We start from the raw sequence: 17,575 nt of genomic DNA on the forward strand, positions 1-17,575 counted from the left end.
TGCTGGAAGCTGAGGCCCGGACATCAGTCCTGTGGCACATAGAGCAGAACACACCCTTTGCTCTGCTGATTACTTAAATCCAGAATAATTACCACCCCTGGCTCAAGACACACAGATCCATAAACCGGATTAGACTCCCTGCTCCATTCATAAGCATGCATTGAAAGGGTGGAAAACTACATTTCTGTTGTTCTGTCATCATCCTGACTGTGAGTAGGAAGGCTACCATTTGTTAAGGAAAGGATACCTAATCTGCATTATCTTGAGTGCCAGTCCCTAGAGAAGTGTGTTCATTGCCCATGCTTTTCCCATGGGTTCAAGAAGAACTGTGCATGATCAGACCAAAGGTGCAGCATTCTGTTCCCACAATGGCCAACCAGCTGTTGACTAGAAACCCACAAGCAAGTCATGAGTGCAACAGCTCTCTCTCACCCATGTTCCCCATGGTGTACATCACCATACTGCCTCTGATACTGGAGGTGGCATATAGCCATCAGGACTAGTAGCCATCGATAGCCTTCTCCTCCATGAATTTGTCCAATCCCCTTTTAAAGCCATGCAACTTGGTGGTCATGACGTGTGTTTCTCCTGGGCTGTTTCCAGTCCTTGAGTTCCACAGCATGTTGAACCCCATTCCAGTGTAAAATGAAGGAAACAGCAATGAAAATGGATCTGACTTTGCATGGCGGGGATGGGGATCATGTTGGTGGGCTACAACTCCCATCAACCCTAGCCAGCATGGCAAATGGTGAGGGATGATGGGAATTGCAGTCCAACAGCACCTTAGAGGGGCCATGTGTTCCTCATCTCTATTATATGGTGTATATGGCACGTTTAGATCTCTCCAGCAGACCCCCCCTCCCGGCACAATACAGGATTCACTATGGAGATCTTTTAAGTGTAATATGTGAAGCTTAGGATCACACCAGATTCCCAGGGATTATCAAGTTTATTTTTATACAGATTTACTGTATCATCAGATCATGGAAAGAGCCATTCTTTAAAATAACCCTCCTTCCTACACTCATATTTGAAGCAATGTTATGCTGCTCTCTCTGTGTGTCTTCACAAACTTTCCAAGTGCAGTATGGGGGCAGGAATGGGACATACAGCTGGCAGGCCTTTTCACATTCGACACGTGCTGTGCTTGCAGAGAAGGTGTGCAGAATTCAGGTGACCTGCTCCAAATTAGCATGTTATTGCAAGGGAATTCAAGCTTCTTTTCCGCAGCTAATGCTGTGGGTTGGGGGATCGCATTTTTCCAGCTCTCAAACTATAAGTTGTTCAGGAAATCCTGCATAGTACCTGTAACATCACTGATACTGAGGAAGATAAGCTCCCTTCTTCTTATGCCGGCACCATTTTGTGTGGCTTTTATAACTGATTTTTCTTTCTTTTTTAAACTTCTAGAGGTGGAACCCTAAACCGCAGGGAGCATTCTTGTGCTTCCACCTCCTCCAGAGGATTTGAGCAGAGCAAGGCTGCATCCCCCCCCTTGCATCAGAACTCTTTTCTTTCTTTTCTCTGTAGGCTGAGTGTGCCTTCCCCCTCTCCCCTGTACCAAAGCATTTAGCGTGCAATTAAAAAAACAAAATAAAGACATTTCTTTCCCCCCACACAAGCAGTGCTCTCCCACATGTAGCAAAGAACACATTGTTGTACACACAGCACAGAACATGTTTGGGAGGTTCTGTAAAAGCCCCCACCCCCACCCCAGTTTAGCTCATGATGTCTGTGCACTACTTGAATATATTCAGAATTTAATTAGGGAAAGGAGGCCATCTACCCTCATTTGTGGAATTGGTCTACTAAGATGGCCACCCTAACCCTAACCCTTTGGTTGAATGGGTTGGAACTGAGGATGGGGTGGTGGTGATGGGGGCTTGGAAGCACCCACCCGACCAAGAGAACATGGCCTCTCTCATGGCTTTATTGTTTTATTTATTACATTTATATCCCACCTTTTTCTTCTTACAAGGAACCCAAGGTGGCTTGGATTCTGTGAAAGTGAGCATTGGTCCATTGAACCCAGTATGGTCAACACTGACTGGCAGCAGCTCTCCAGGGTTTCTCCCTACCTGGAGATGCCAGGGTTTGAACCTGGGACCTTCTGCATGCAAAACAGGTGCTCTACCACTGAGCCACGGCCCTCTCTGTGAAAACGATTCTGTCACTTGGGTCCTCAAACACTTGGGTCCCTTTAAGATGTCGGGTCTCCCTGCATCGTTTGGAAGAACATGTGTCTTCTCCTCCACAGGATCCTCTGAGCACATTGGAGAGAGACCTGGCCCTGCAGCTGCAGTTTGCCGAAGCTGCCCGGTGTCTCTCCCGGGAAGAGAATCTCACCAAGCAGGTTCGGAAGCACCGGAAGAGTGCCGTGCTGAAGGAGGAAAAGAAGCTGAAGGATTTAGAGCAAGCCCTCCACGAGTATCACCTAGCAGCCAGGCAATCGTCGCAACACAGGGCCAGTGCTCCAGCCTTAGAAGGTGAGCTGGACTTACCTGGAGGTTGAGCTCCCAGTCGGTCCAATGGCCAAACGACTGTGAAGTCTCTCATAGAAAAGGCAGGGCCTTAAGAGGAAGGTCTGAGAAAGTGGGTCCATTTTGCCTAGGAAAAGAAGGCCTTGATGGGTGGGCGGAGAGGGGTGGGCAAGAGAGGTGATAACAATAATAAAACACACGAAGGGCAGGACGATGAGTTTGTTCCATGTGATCACTGTCGAATAGGACAAAATTAAAACAGCTGCAAACTGAATTAGTAAATATCAGGAAGTGTTTCCAGAGATGGTAGCAGTGTTAGTCTGTGGCAGCAAAAAGAACCAGGAGACTTGTGGCACCTTAGAGATTAACATTTTTATTATGGTCCAAGAAAGTACATGTCACAATAAATGTGCAAGTGTTTAAGGTGCCACAAGGCTCTTCGTTGTTTTCAGGAAGTGGGTTTTGTAACTGTAAGAGTTGTCAGGAAATGAGACTGAGGTTGGGATTAAGTACCCGTCCCTGGAAGTCGGAAGAAGTAGGTCAGGCGAACTTTTGACAGACGTGGTTTAGTTGGAATTCATCCCGATTCAAGGCAGGAAGCCAGCCTTTTATGGCTTTTTCCTGTCTCAGTAATCTACAAACTGCAGTTTTCTGTAAGCAGTTGCCAAAGAGCTCAAGGAAGAACTGGGAGAGCCAGCTGGAGGCGGAAGCGTGTAGAAACCTGCAGCGAATGACGCAAAGACCTGTAGCATCAGATTAACCCTTGGGAAGGCTTAAGTCGATTGCTCTGGATCCTTTCTCAGTCTAAATCGCTTTCTTTTATACATACAGGCTGCCATCCTTTGCACACTTACTAGGAAGTAAGTTCCATTGAACATAGTGGGACTCAAGTGCAAATAAAATACACACACACGTAGGATCGTGTTGTTGGGGTCAATTCCTCCCCCCACCCCACCAAACACCTGTTGAATGCCTCTGGTTTTAGTCAAGGTATTCCACGGCTGTATTGAAGATATATCTACTCGCGTGGGTGGATGGTTCGGTGCTTTTTGCTCAAATATTTGCACATGATTACTCGCTGCTTCCCTCATGTACTGCACCACTTGGCTGAGGTATCGCACATCTGGAACACAGGAAGCTGGTTTATTTCGGCCTGGCTTTCATGACACAACAGCCCATGGGTTAAACAACCGGTGGGCAGTTGGGGACAAGTGGGAGAGCGAGTGAGCACCTGCCATGTCCACTTTTATTCAACAACTCACAAGCGGCTCCTTCGTGGGTTGCTGAGCACATCCTTTGAACTCGAACCACTGAGTTATTTAGGGACTAAGCAACCCTGTGGTTAACTAACTGTTCAGCAACCGACAAAGGAGCCACCTGTGGGCTGCTGATTGAAAGTGGAAGTGGTGGGCAGTGCACCCACTCTCTCCTGCTTATCGTGGCAGCCCATGGATTGTTTAACCCACGGGTTGCCGTGTCATGTGAACCAGCCCATTAAGTCAGGCTATTGATCCATCTAGCTCAGTACTGGTGACACTGAATTGGCAGCAGCCCTCCAGGTTTTCAGGCAGGATTCCTTCCTAGCCCTACCTGGAGATGCTGGGGCCTGAGTCTGGGACCCTCTACATGCAAAGCAGGTGCTCCTCCACTGATCTATGGCCCTTCTGCCAGTGCTGAGAGGCAGAAGGTTCATGCAGATTGTGCAGGAGGTCTCATCTTTCCAAAATTTAAGCAAATTGATCTGCATGAAAATACACACGTTTCTGCTGAGACATATGCCATTCTGGGAAATATACGCAAGGAAAAGTTGAACGGAATGGGGGACAATATGCTAAATGTTATGTACTAATTTAAATTGTGTAAATTGTTGAGAACTATCTGGTGGAATTATTTGCGGATTTCACCACATAACGGGGGGAAAGCCAAATCTGTCTGTGAACGGACCCCGGATCAAACGACACTGCAGAATCCACGAAACACACGTGGGGCGGATTTCACAAAGTCTGGGCATCCTTGCTTTTACCCGCCTCCGATTCCAAAGTTACCCTCTGTGGATTGTAAAATACTACCAGTGGCTGCCAGCCATGCTCCAACAGGGAGTTAAGCAAGCTGAAACCCTTTGAAATCAATCAGCCTCAGAGCACTTAACTCCATGTTGGATTACAGCCAGGATGCCTCATCCGTCCTACATCTGAAGAGCGAAAGGAATTTTTAAAATATGAATTCATAGTGAAGCGTTTTTGCAGTGTGGGAAGAAGCTGCCCAAAATGCAAATCCAAATCCCTCTGATTACTATTAATTCACTGCATCAGGGAATATTTCTTTGAGGAGTGTAAGTTTGTGTACATGAATGCCGTGCCTTGAATGATGTGGTTTGAGACTCTGGGAATTAGTTCAGCACTAATAAGGGGGAAGCTTTTATTTTCCCATCAAAGAGGCTGAGTGGGATTTACGAGCACATATTTCTAGGGTGTGTCAGAGGGTTGCAAGAACTACTTGAAAACCCGTGCATTTAATGCAGTGGAGACAGGTGGCTCCGATGTCAGTGGGGTTATGAATCTGCTCCAGGTTTCAGTCATAACTCTAAAGGAGTGTTCCAAAGTGCAGAGCACCTTGGAAAGTTCCTTTAGAGTTATGACTGGCTCTGACTGAAACCCGGAGCTGATTCACTGCCCCATTGACATAAGAGTCACCAGCCTCCAGTTCATTAAATTAGGTCCTCCCCATTTCTTCTATTTCCAATGTTTAAGCTGTGAGTGCCTTTGCTTATGTAGCCACTCACACACAAGAGGTAGGCTTGTGTGTGTTGGGGGAGTACCCCAAAGTTTTCAGAAGTACACAAAAGCTTTAAGGGAAAAAGAAACCATACTGGGAAGGAGGGGTCCTCTACACACAAATCAACTAATGGGGACTGAGGCCTAATCTACACCAAGCAGGATATTGCACTATGAAAGTGGTATATAAAAGGCAGGAGCCTCACCAAGCAGGATATAATGGTATAAAAGCGGTATATGGTCTGTGTCAATGGGCCCCAACAGTTGTCAGTGCACTTCAGTACCGCTATAAATCAGTAGTGTGGCTCCTGCCTTTTATATACCGCTTTCATAGTTCTATATCCTGCTTGGTGTAGATTAGGTCTGAATCTTCTCAGTGGCCATGAAATGCTGAATGACTGGGGGGAGTGAGAATGGAATGGAGGGTCTGGAATCCTAAACAACAGTACTGGAACATTTTGTTACTTCCTGTTCTTGTTTCTTCGCCAGTGTTCTCTACCTCTGATGAGACATCTCTGTCAGATGCTGCTGTGGCAGAAGAAGGTAAGCTAAATCACCGTATGCTTGCGGTTTTCCGTCACTTGCATACAGACTTGAGGATAACCTTAGGGCAATGGATTTCAGCTGTTCCTAACTAGGGCCATCTTTCCTGCCCTGGGGTAGTCTTGAAACCTCAGCATCAGTGGAGGCTTCGCACCTTGGAGTTCTGATTGGTTCTGACTTAAACACAGAGTGGATTCACCACCCCACTGACATCGTAGCCACCAGTCTGCACTGCTCAGCCCCTTCTTGATGCCCTTCCAAGTCGATCAGTTATGCTCCTTTCCCTTCAGATCTGCATCCTGGGAACACCTTTGGTAACAACACGAAACAACAGCTGTTTCCCTGGCTATAAAATATTATTACGATTTATTACATTTATATACCGCCCCATAGCCAAAGCTCTCTGGACAGTTTACAAAAATGGAAATGCTGACCATTAAAACCAATATACAAAATTTAAAACCATAAAAAGCATAAAAATAGATTAGATAATATCCATTTAAATAGAATCCAAGTCTATATTTCATAGTTCCAAATGAACGGTGTACCCATGTTTTTCCTAAGGGGGGGGGCAAATAGTGCCTTGGGGAACAGGATTTATTGGTGAGAAATGGGGTGTGGGTGTGGGGTGGAGTGTTAACCCCAGTCCTCCTGCCCCAGTACAATTTGGATTTTTTTCATTCATAGTTTTAAAATACGTTGAAAGGGATGAGCTCTCTGATCACAGCTCTCCATTGACTTGTCAGGTTTGGCCCTGATTTGTATCCACATGATTAAAAATTGTGGCCATGGATGGTGCAGTGTCATGCTTGAAAGCAGGGTTTTATCTAATGGCTCTCCAGCGTCTTGTTACGTTTGGTCCTGATTTGCACCACACGATTCACAATTTGGCCACAGCATCCAGCAAGCTTGAAGGCGGGGAAAGGGAGATACTTAACTGATCTGATCTCAACTGACCAAATATTTGGGAAGAGGGTTCAAGTACAAAGGTGGCTGACGTGTGGGGCTTTTATGCCCATGGAAATCTGCTGAATTCAACCTCTTGGTTTGGGTTGATCTAGAGATGGTAAGAGAGCTCAGGTTGGGCAAGTGGTTTGATTTTGCATGGCATATTGGAACCTATATCAGCAGCCACTGCTTTATTTATCTATTTGCAATATTTATATGCCACTCTATATCTAAAATAGATTCCAGAGCAGTGAACATTGGAATAAAATAGTAAAAAGATTACAAGATTAAAACGGCATGTTAAAATTGTTCCATTTAAAACAGAATACTAATAGAAATGATGGCTGGTCAGTTGAAGAATGCGTTCTGGAAAAGAGCTGTTTACAAGAGGTGCCAGAAACAGCACAGTGTTGGTGCCTGCCTGACTTCCAGGGGCAGGGAGCTCCAAAGAGAAGGGGCCACCACACTAAAAGCTCTTCTCCTGGTGGACTCCAAGCAGGCCATACATCTATGTGGAACCACCAGGAGCATGATGCTACTATCCAGGTTCTAGTGTTGGCAAGATGTAATTCTTTCCTTTCTTTGTAGAACCCCAGGTGCTGGACCCTCATCTTCCATCAAAGCTCGCGACCTCAACTCACCTTCAGTCCCCCCACAGTTCTTCAGCTCTTCCTCCCCATTCTCCCTTGCTAGAAGGACAGGCCCACTATCAAGCCCTCAGTGTGGAGTCCTCACCCATCCAGAACAGCCCCTGGAAAGAGACCAGTCTGGATAAACCCTACGAGAAGCCTAAGAAATCCTTCGATGCCAGCAGCGTGCCAAGGTCAAGACCGTTTATTAGGCCTGTCTACTCACACTTTTCTCTTAGGGTATCCCCCAGGATGGGGAATACTGGGAGTTGTAGGACTTCTTCTTTTTTCTCTGTCTAGACATGCATAGGATTGCACCCTTAAAGTCACTGTCTCAAATCTCAACTATGCATGAATTCTTTGCATTAGCCCCTACCCAATCTGTGCCTTACATGTGTGTTGTAAGGCTACCTCACTCTGAACTTTACAGGAGTGCTGTGAGGTTTATTGAGCTAAAGTACGTGCCAGGCTTTGGGCACTTAGAGAAAGTGCTATAGAAATATGATGTATTTGTACTAATTTACCCCAGGGGTAGAAATTGAGCTTTTGCTTCACTGGTTACCAGTCTTTGCAGGAGTTATTTGTTTCCAAGGCCATGTCTGTAGGGACAAATAATCTGAGGCAGGATCTACACTACTGCTTTGTAAGGGTTTATAATGGTAATGACAACTGTTGGGGCCCAGGACATATTCTATATACCATTTTCAAACCATTTTCGAAGTGTTATCTGGCCTGAAAATGTAGATCTGGCCTGAATTAATTCATTAATACACGAAGCACTGTTGGGTGGCTAGTTTTGATTTGCCATAGGATCAGGTGGTTACTTCCTGGTTAAATTAGGGCATACACATCCGGCAGCTTCAAAGGCCAGCACTCACCACTCAAGACCTGTGCCTCTCTAGGCAGACCCAATTCATACTTGCAAACATGGCATTAAAGCGCCTTGGAGTGTCTCCTGCTATTTCTATACCAGTGTGAATGTTAATATAGGATAGAAAATAGAAGATGACCATTCTAAATCGGAAGAACTATCTAGTCTCGTATAATAATAATAATATATTTATTTATTACCTGCCTCTCCCTCTGGATCGAGGCGGGGTACAACACAAATGTTTGTGAACATTTGTGAACCGCCCAGAGAGCTTCGGCTATTGGGCGGTATAAAAATGTAATAAATAAATAAATAAATAAATGCAAACACCATAAAATACATATAACTAATTAAAACATTTAAAACTAATACATTATTAAAAGGAGCACATTATTAAAAAGGCATCTTAAAATTCAACTGGGTAGGCCTGCCGGAAGACTTTTTAACTGTTTCTCCTGTTGTTTTATTGTTTTGCTGCTTTATTTTGATTAGTTCTTATTTCTGTAAACCACCCTGAGAGCAGTCACACTGAAAGGTGGGACAGAAATATTCTACGTAAAATAAAAAGGAATGTACATTCCAGCCGGTGTAAGCCTCACATTTGCATTACAAAATGCATAAAGAAAGCCCTTTAGTGTCATGTGTGAAAAACATCGTTTGAAAACCACAGTAGTCCAGTCAATTAAACCAGAACAGCTGTCTTTGTGGGCAGGCTTGAGTCTGGCATCCTTTCCTTTTATTCCTTTTTGTGCCTCCCTAACCAGCTACTTTTGTTTTCAGGGAAAGGTGATAGCCAAAGGAGGAACAAGCTATTTCTTACCTGTTCCTTTCATTGTGTTTTATTACAGCAGTCCAGGCGTGATGTCCCAACCTGTGCCCAGCCCTACCACTCAGAGGGTGGTTGAGACACCTTCATGCCATCTTGTTCCCACTAGGAGACAGGCTGGTTCTAGTGCTCCACCAACCCCAGAGTTCCTGGGAAGGAGAGGACAATCTCAGCTCGTAAGGTACTGTATGGGTTTAGGCTAAATTGGCATATTCATGTGGGTGGCCTTACCTTCCTGTTGCCTAACCTGGCTTCGGATTTTTGAACACAAGCAGACGCCATGGTGTGATGTTGCAGCACAAGACCAAGTGCATATTGTGTTTCCATGATCATATCTCCCAAAAGCAAAAAATTCATATAGGGCACAAAATCCAAAGCTGTGAGAATCTCTCTCTCTCTCCCCACTCCAAGTTTAAGCTTCTTAATTTTTTGGCTGGATTGCTTAGTCAACAGCATAATTAATTAACAGTTTATATGTTGTCTGCAGCAAGAGTATGGTATGCAAAAACCTTTCAGGGAGGAGGAGTTGGAAAAATGTGGGATTTTGCTATTATGGCAAAATTAACATATTATATTAGAACTCCAGAAAAAAAGACAAAGGAGTTTTAAAAATAATAATAATAGACATAATCTATTTATTTTTGTAGACATAAAGCAATATATCCAAAGATTCAATTTTGTTTTTCAATAACTTGATTTAATGATTTATAAAATTAAAGGATATATAAAAAAGAGAAAATTGTTTATTGGTAACTTTGGATTTTGTACAAGAAACATATAATATCATTGAGTGTGAGAAAGTACATACCTTATTCAAGTGATTCAGAGAAGGGATGTCTTATTGACTGATGTATATGATATGTATTGTATGCTGGAAAAAATGTTTATGATGTTTGAACTAGCAGAACAAACAGCAATACTCCCCCATAAAAAAAATACAAAGTTTCTAGTGCACAGGGCTGTGAAGATAGCCTTGAAAGGGAGAGCGCAATGCATCGAGAAATACCGTAAGCTAGAAGAGGGACAAACAAAATAAACACTTATTACAAACAGAAAAAATGAAACAAAATAAGCAAGTTGCACAAGCAAGTTGCACAAGCAAGTCACAAGTTGCACATGCCAGTCTTAGTGGGAAAGGACAGACTAGAATGGCTACCTAACCATGGTTTAAACCAAGATGGCTACCTAACCATGGTTTAAACACACTCACTAACCATTTGCTGCAAAAGGGTTAGTGGCCTAACCATAGTTTAGCATGTTGTCTGAACAGGCCCTATGTGATACGTGTTGAGAAGAAAAAGCCTTTGTTCAAACAAAACCAAAAGCCCAACATTTCTTTTAAATGCACCTCTTGCACCAAATAGTCATACCGAAGTAGCAAGAGGAGTGGGCAATATAAAATTCACTGGAAGCTCTGAAATCCATGCCCCAATCCTGTTAGCTGGTTCTTTTTAGACTTCCACTCACCACTTTGACCACTGGCCATGCTGGCAGGGGCTTCTGGGAGTTGAAATCCAAAACAGCCACCCCTGTCTTAAGTTAAATAGGATTTGGGGGAAACAGTGTCAGGTTTCTGCTCTCTCGCATGAGAAGAACAAGAATTCCAGGCATTTCGGAGTTGTAACTAGATTCTTCTGGTCTTCAGGGTGTGTTCGTCTAGGGAAGGTTTGGAGTCTCGAGGAAGAAGTGCTTTGCCAAGGCGCCGCCCCACCTACTACACTGTCACTGTTCCTGAGTACTGCTTCTCTGTGCCCAAGTCCAACCCAGTCGTCAAACCCACCTTTCACTCTGCTTCTGAAGATAGCAACTCAGACATCTCCAGCGTCTCCTACACTACATCTGCTGGCAGCAGCAGCCCTGACATCTCCTTCCTGAAGCCAGCGCCCTCAACGCCCAGGGTGGACACCTTGCAGCCATTCCAGAGCCAGGCCTGCAAGGGACAGGAAGCAGAATACCACTGCCAGTGTGCTCAGAAGCTGCTGCTGCCTCCAGGCTTCTTCTGTGCCACAGAGTATGTGGCTGACAGCCACCTGCCTGCGGGGAGGGAGCTCTGCCACAGCCGTCCACCTTTTCTGTCTGGCAGCTCTGCCCACTTCACCTACAAGGAAGAAGTGCCGGTTAGATTCCACCGGTCAGTGGTTTCTCACAGCAGGGTGGTGCGTACGCCCTCCCTGAAGGACTGTCTCCCGATGGGCCCCCGAACCCTCTCCAAGGCAGCGGTGACAGAAGAGCTGAAGTCATGGCATGAAAGGACCCGGCTGCGCAATGCAAGGCCGCATTCCCTTGACCGGCAGGGGGCCTTCCGCATGCGCAGCGGGCCAGGCAGAGAGCTGCGCTCGACATACTCCATGGGGCAGCAAGTTCAGGTAAGGATTTCAGGCAGCAGCCTTTGGGAGAGTGGAGCCGGCTTCATCATCACCACTGTGTCTGCCTTGCCCCAGAGCTCCTGTAACAAGCCAGCTTCCCCCAAGTTAGAGGACAAGCTCATGTGCGAATGCCATTTATATTCATTCACCTTTGCCTGGATGAGCCTTTGACCAGAAACAAATGTGCACGTGAACCCCTTAAAAGGGCTTATAGCAGGGGTGCAGAAACCCAGGTCCCGGGACCCAAGTCCAGCCCCCCAGGGTTCCCAGATGGCCACGTCCCCTCCCCTTCTCTTTCCCCCCAATCAGTTGGTAGTTTCCCAGCTATTGGGCAGTCTTTTCCCCATTCTAAAAGGTTGAAGTATCTCTTCTAAGTTACTGGCAGCAAGAGCAAAGCTAAAACATATTATTTGTCCCCAGCCCCTTTGCCCTCACTCACAACTGGAAGGCAGCCCCAAGGGCCTCTCCGAACTGGAATCCAGCTCTCGGGCTGAAAGAGGTCCTGCAAGATATCTGGATCTTTCCCCATCGGCCATTTGGATGCTTAAACTTCCCCTTCCAAGTTCCAGAAGTATGTTTGCATTGAAAACTGTTTGAGTGTTCCAAATTATGCATGAGTAGGAGACTTGTGGATCCTGATATCTGTGGTAAAGAGGAAACTTATCTATGTCCTCTTATCCTGATATTTAATACATATGAAGCATTACCCACTTCCCTTCTCCTGAACCCCTTCCTGTTACTCTCAGCAGGGTCCAGCAGTCCTTCGGTTTGTTAAGCCCTTGGCTGTATTATAGGCCTGTTGGACAGGTGGTTAGGGGGGAAGCGTTTGTGCTGCTGCTCCTGCTTTGTTTTGAGGCTTCTGGGGACTTTGTACAGTGTTTTAAACTATCCAAGTCCTTTGGTTGATGTACTCAATGGGAGGAGTTCCACATCCCATTTTTGGCTTAGAGAGCTTTGCCCCCTAGCTGTGTGAAACTGTTGCACAATGGAGCCCAGCTCATGTTATTTCTGGGGCATCTCCCCTGCCTGCAGCGCAGGACAGAGGCCCACACCAAGCAAGCAAGAGCTTGTCCTGAGATCCCTCCCAACCCGTTCAGTGCTCGCCTGCTCCCACCTGGAAGCAGGGCTGTGAAAGTTTGAACTGGCAACTCTCTTCTGCTCCAGGAAGTATCTGCACGAGCAACTTAGACAGGCCCTTCAACGTCACACTGCATCTCTTTCTCTGCCTAATCCACTTTCAGTTGAACACAGAAGCCATCCAACAGCAGTACATCAGATAAATCCATGGTGATGCCATGACCAAAGTCCATTTGCTGAAAATCCAGTGCTGGGGCACGTGTTTAGGGTTAGGTGGCTTAGCAGGGTGGCCCTTGGACCTCAGAATTCTAGCTCCAAGACTGCTCTGGTTCAAACCTTCGGACAATTTTGTAAAGTGCACAGTCTCTAATCCCCATTTATAAAATAGAGAAAAAGGAATGCCCTTTCCTAAACACAGAGGATCTATAAGGATAATCTTGTACAAGCATTAGACGAAGTGGACTCCAGTCCATACAAGCTTATGCTATATAATAAATTTGTTAAGACTTCAAGGCGCCACAAGCCTCTTGGCTGCTTTTGCTGCAACAGACTAACACAGTCCCCATTCTGGAACTTGTATGGGCTGAAATTCTAGCTTCAGAGGTGCAGGGCCTTTGGGCGTGCACATAAATAGTGGGTAGAAACTCTGGAGGCTTCAGCTCAATTGTGAAGTATCTCAGATACCCACCAGTAGCTCTTCAGGGCTTTTTGTTATTATTATTCATCCATGAGTGCCATTGTAGTAATGAGAAGCTACTGTACGTACTCTGCTCACTGGCCCATGTAGCCTAATGTATTCTACCCCCTTTCTCCAAGATTTCTGGCAGAGGCCTTTCCTAGCTTTGCTACAACCTGAAACCTGAGTCTGGTTCTGTCCTACTTACATGCACCGAGTTATGGCCTCTCCATGTAGTTGTGGCAAGTTCTAAATGTTTCCCTGCCTCCTGGAACTTAGCTTTTTATAGGGAATTCCATTAGGCGGTGCTAGTCAATTAAGCAGTATTGAATGGAAGGAGTAGCACAGATGGTACTGGAAACTTCGCTGTTCCATGGCATGGTGACAGGAGGGGAATTGATTTTATAAGCAGAGAAAAGTGTAAGAAGTCATATTTCCTGAAGCAACAAAGGTAGGAAGTGGTCATCAACTGTAGCAAGTGCCATTTATGCTTCCTTAATGGAAGAAACTCTTTCTCATGGTAGTGGAGGTGCTCTTGGGAAGTTGTGCTGGTCCAGCAATTCCACTAAAGGCTTTCTTTTGAACCCTTCAGGTACCTTGTATACATATCCTGAAACGCTCTCCTGAAGGAGCCCCTGTGCAAGTCTATGTGCCAGAAAATGGAGAAATCGTTACTCAGGTCTAGAGGCCACCGAATCGATCTATCCACCTCGCAGAATTTGCGGACTCTCTAACTCGGGATGGAAACAGGAGGCCTGGTGGGAGCAGGCTTGGCTTGTTCTTGGTTTGCTGCTCCTGCTACTTTGAAGAGAACATTTAGTGCCCAACTCTGCAGCTGCATGAGACTGTAGCTCAGCCTTTCCCTTTATTCCTATGATGAACTGATACACCAATGGAATGGAGATGTTGCGACAGAATCAGGTTTCTTGTGCTATGTGGAATACACAGGACACTCAATATCACAACATGACTAGTCAGCATTTGTCCACCTGCCTATTTATTCACGTCTGTCTGCTTCTGCTGGAACCATCATGGAGGGCCTGTAGGCTATGAAAGCAACATTAAGCTGGAGAAATTTTCCTGTCTTTTAAGAAAAAGAGCCCAGTCCAGCCACATGAATTCTCTCTACCCTGTGGAAGCGGAATGTAGTGCTCTCTTAACTGCTGGATTTGGATTCCCTGCTCTGTTTTTGGATTTGGATTCCCTGCTCTGTTTCTTATTCTTACACAAAGTTGTATGATGCAGCTGACAGGTCAGGCAGGCCTCCCTCAAATGTTTCATTTGCATGTCCTGCCTTATTGTGCTGCCTTTCCGCAGGCTGCTGCAATTCACAACTTTTGCCACTTCTTTGGTTCTGTATGTGAATCGCGGATTCCTTATTTTCAGTTTTAATGGAAAATTATACTTAAAATGGTCCATTTTCATGGGTGAAATATAACGTATTGCTCTGTTTTTGTATGTATCTAATGTCGCTTCACAGAAGTGGAGGGGTTTCTCCATATGCAAGTCATCTGTCTCAAGACTGGTGTTTTATCTAGTTATTTCCTCCTCTTGCTGGCCAGACTAGCAGCTTATTCTATTGCAAGGCAGAAGAGCAATTTTGTCTGCCACCAGAAAACAGTTATAGATGCACTGACCAGTGTAAGAAGAAGGATGGGTATGCTCCTGATATAGCGAAACACACAACATACCAAGGCTCTTTTTGGGCCAGGACCTTTAACATAATGGTTAATTCACCTGCCTGAAACAAGGCCTGTGATATTCTGACCATCCTAATACTGATGTACCACAAGAGTTCTGACATTTCCTGTAAGCCTCCTCTGTCAGCCGAAGCAATTTAAATCTAAGCAGTATTGCAGGCAGTCTGGGGCATTTTGTGGCCGGGTCATTGTACTCCTGAGATTTGGTGCTTTGTTAGGATTGTTAAAGTCCCACACACCCCTGATAGTGTTCCCATGCATTTATCTGTTGCATGACAGCCAAAACCCCAGTTGGTTGAAGTTTTATCAGTGATCTGCTGATCCAGTGGTTGTCATCCAGTGGTTAAAGGCACAGGGAACTGCTCTCTATTCATAAAATATTTTAATGAACAAAATTAGCAGAAGGTAAGAGTTTTTAGGTTCTCTGGGGCATGGTGACCCATCCAAGATTATTCTCCCATGTGACAAAATTTCAACTTGGTTGCCCCATCACCTTCTCAACCAACTTTTCAAAGCCTTTCCAAAATGTGGTGATCTGTTGTTGGGATACCTGTGGAAGAGTCTTCTGAGTCAACTTCAGGACATGAAAAGTGGCAATATGACTTTGTGGTTAGCCCCAACCTAAAACCTTTACCACTGAGATCACTATGTGCAGCATCTTGGCAGGTCAGAATATAATCCGTGCTCTAAGACCAAAAACAAGGCAAAAGAGGCAAATCCTTTTTTCTTTGCAACAGAACACTGACTTCTGCAGCTTTTTAATATTAAAATGATGCAAATGAAGCAAATTTGTATAATCTGTTCTTGGTTGTCATGAGAAGGAACTAAGAGGCAGACAGGAAACTGAAGATCTATTTCCTAACCACTGGAAAACTTTGCTCTGCCCTTTTTTATTTTTCAGACTTCAACATATATTGCCTACATATGGATTAGCCTACTTTCACAATCTTAACAGCTGGAAATGTTGTCTTAAAAAAGTAAAGCATTTTCAAGTTACTGAATCTATGCAATCCCAGAATAAACACTACTGTTTGCACACCTCTGCTTTACCCCCCCCACCCCCTATTGCTTACTACAGGGCTAATTTAAAGCCCCAAACTGTTTTTAATCCTTGTGTTTGGGTGCTTCCAGACAGAGAACTCCTAGTGCAGTCAGTCAAAAGGGAGCTATTCCATCTTTTCTTCCTTACTGGATTTTATTTCTGCTAAGAAAAAAGACAGAAGCAGCAGTGGGAAATCACACGAGGGCTACACATTGAAGACAATTTCATCTGAACACCCCATAAAATTCTGCGAATAAGGCATGGCGATTGCACAATAAAAGCCTTGTTTGGAAGCAGCCTTTATTACTGTGGTAAAGTACAGAGGTTAAACCACTAATTATGGTGCCGTGATGGAGCCAGTGTTGTGTAGTGGTTAAAGTGTTGGACTGGGAATCAGGAGATCCAGGTTCTAGTCCCCACTCGGCCATGGAAACCCACTGGATGACTTTGGGCCAATCACAGACTCTCAGCCCAACCTACCACACAGGGTTGTTGTTGTGAGGATAAAATGGAGAGGAGGAGGATTATGTACACTGCCTTGGGTTCCTTGGAGGAAAAAAGGCAGGACAGAAATGCAGTTATACATACATACATGCTGTTCTTGATATTAAACTATTTGTAGCAGGTATACCATTGGAGAATCTGTGTCTCACAGTTGGTCCGTACACAGCTCTAAACAGCGTTAAATGTATTTTAACGTTTTATTGTGAAGAGAAGGCATTATTTGAGTTCTCAAGTTCTAATCTGATCATGCTGTCATTTGGGAATTGCCTCTGCTTTACTTGCTCCTTTGGATACAATCACAGTCAGCATTTTATCTCAGCCCCAAAACATGCTATAATTTAAGTACAGGAGGGGAAATGTTAGCTTATGAGGAAGTTACAATTCTCAGACTACATCTATATTCTCCCCACCTTCTTTGCTTCTGTTTTTTTTTTTACCTCCCAACTTGAAGTCATTTACTCAAATCCACAATTCCCCATTCACTTAGTCTTTCTTTTATTCAAAGAGCCTTTTGCACTTACCATATCACTAAGGGCCCTTTTTTTTGTATATATTTTATTTTTTTAAGAAGACATTATTCAGATTTCATTTTAATAAGTTTATTTATTAAGAGGAAGAACAAACACGTTCATTGGAAAACCATGTACATCAGGAACCTTAAATAACTTACACTATTTACACAGAGGTAAAAAATATTACACACCTTATCCTTATACACACACACACAGACACACTCACATGCACACTCGACCATTTTGCCAGATGATACAACCCCACAGAAGCACCAGCCTTTTGTAAAAGAAACCTTTCAGGACAAGAAAAGGCACCTGCTATTTGAAACAATGTGGTGGAGCAAACGACCAAACCTTAGGTTAGTTATGTGCATGAGGACTTTCACTGCAATCTCTTCTTGGAATGGAGGGAGAGTGTACATTATCCTCCTACAGGAGGCCTCCCTCTCTCAATGGAGATGTTATGCCTTTAGGGACACCATGGCTGAAAATTTCCCAGATTATTGAAACCCACTTCTAGAACACATAGGCCCCATTCAGACAACACGCTGAACCATGCTGCTTAACCACAAAATGGTTAACGGAATGCATTAATTCCATTAACCATTTTATGGTTAAGCAGCATGG

The 17,575-nt window shown here is 44.6% G+C and overlaps 1 protein-coding gene across 1 annotated transcript in view; it reads left to right on the forward strand.

Annotated features, from left to right (window-relative positions):
- INAVA (innate immunity activator) overlaps nucleotides 1-13,914 on the forward strand; it is a 41,404-nt gene extending 27,490 nt beyond the window's left edge. Inside the window, exons 5-10 of the mRNA XM_063118846.1 lie at nucleotides 2,258-2,486; nucleotides 5,744-5,797; nucleotides 7,334-7,568; nucleotides 9,094-9,252; nucleotides 10,717-11,437; nucleotides 13,783-13,914. Coding sequence (XP_062974916.1) covers nucleotides 2,258-2,486; nucleotides 5,744-5,797; nucleotides 7,334-7,568; nucleotides 9,094-9,252; nucleotides 10,717-11,437; nucleotides 13,783-13,875 — 1,491 coding nt within the window. The 3' untranslated portion in view covers nucleotides 13,876-13,914. The remainder of the gene's footprint in view (nucleotides 1-2,257; nucleotides 2,487-5,743; nucleotides 5,798-7,333; nucleotides 7,569-9,093; nucleotides 9,253-10,716; nucleotides 11,438-13,782) is intronic.
- Nucleotides 13,915-17,575: the final 3,661 nt, after the last annotated feature.

Source organism: Elgaria multicarinata, chromosome 1, assembly GCF_023053635.1.
Source record: "Elgaria multicarinata webbii isolate HBS135686 ecotype San Diego chromosome 1, rElgMul1.1.pri, whole genome shotgun sequence".
NCBI classification, from domain to species: domain Eukaryota; kingdom Metazoa; phylum Chordata; class Lepidosauria; order Squamata; family Anguidae; genus Elgaria; species Elgaria multicarinata.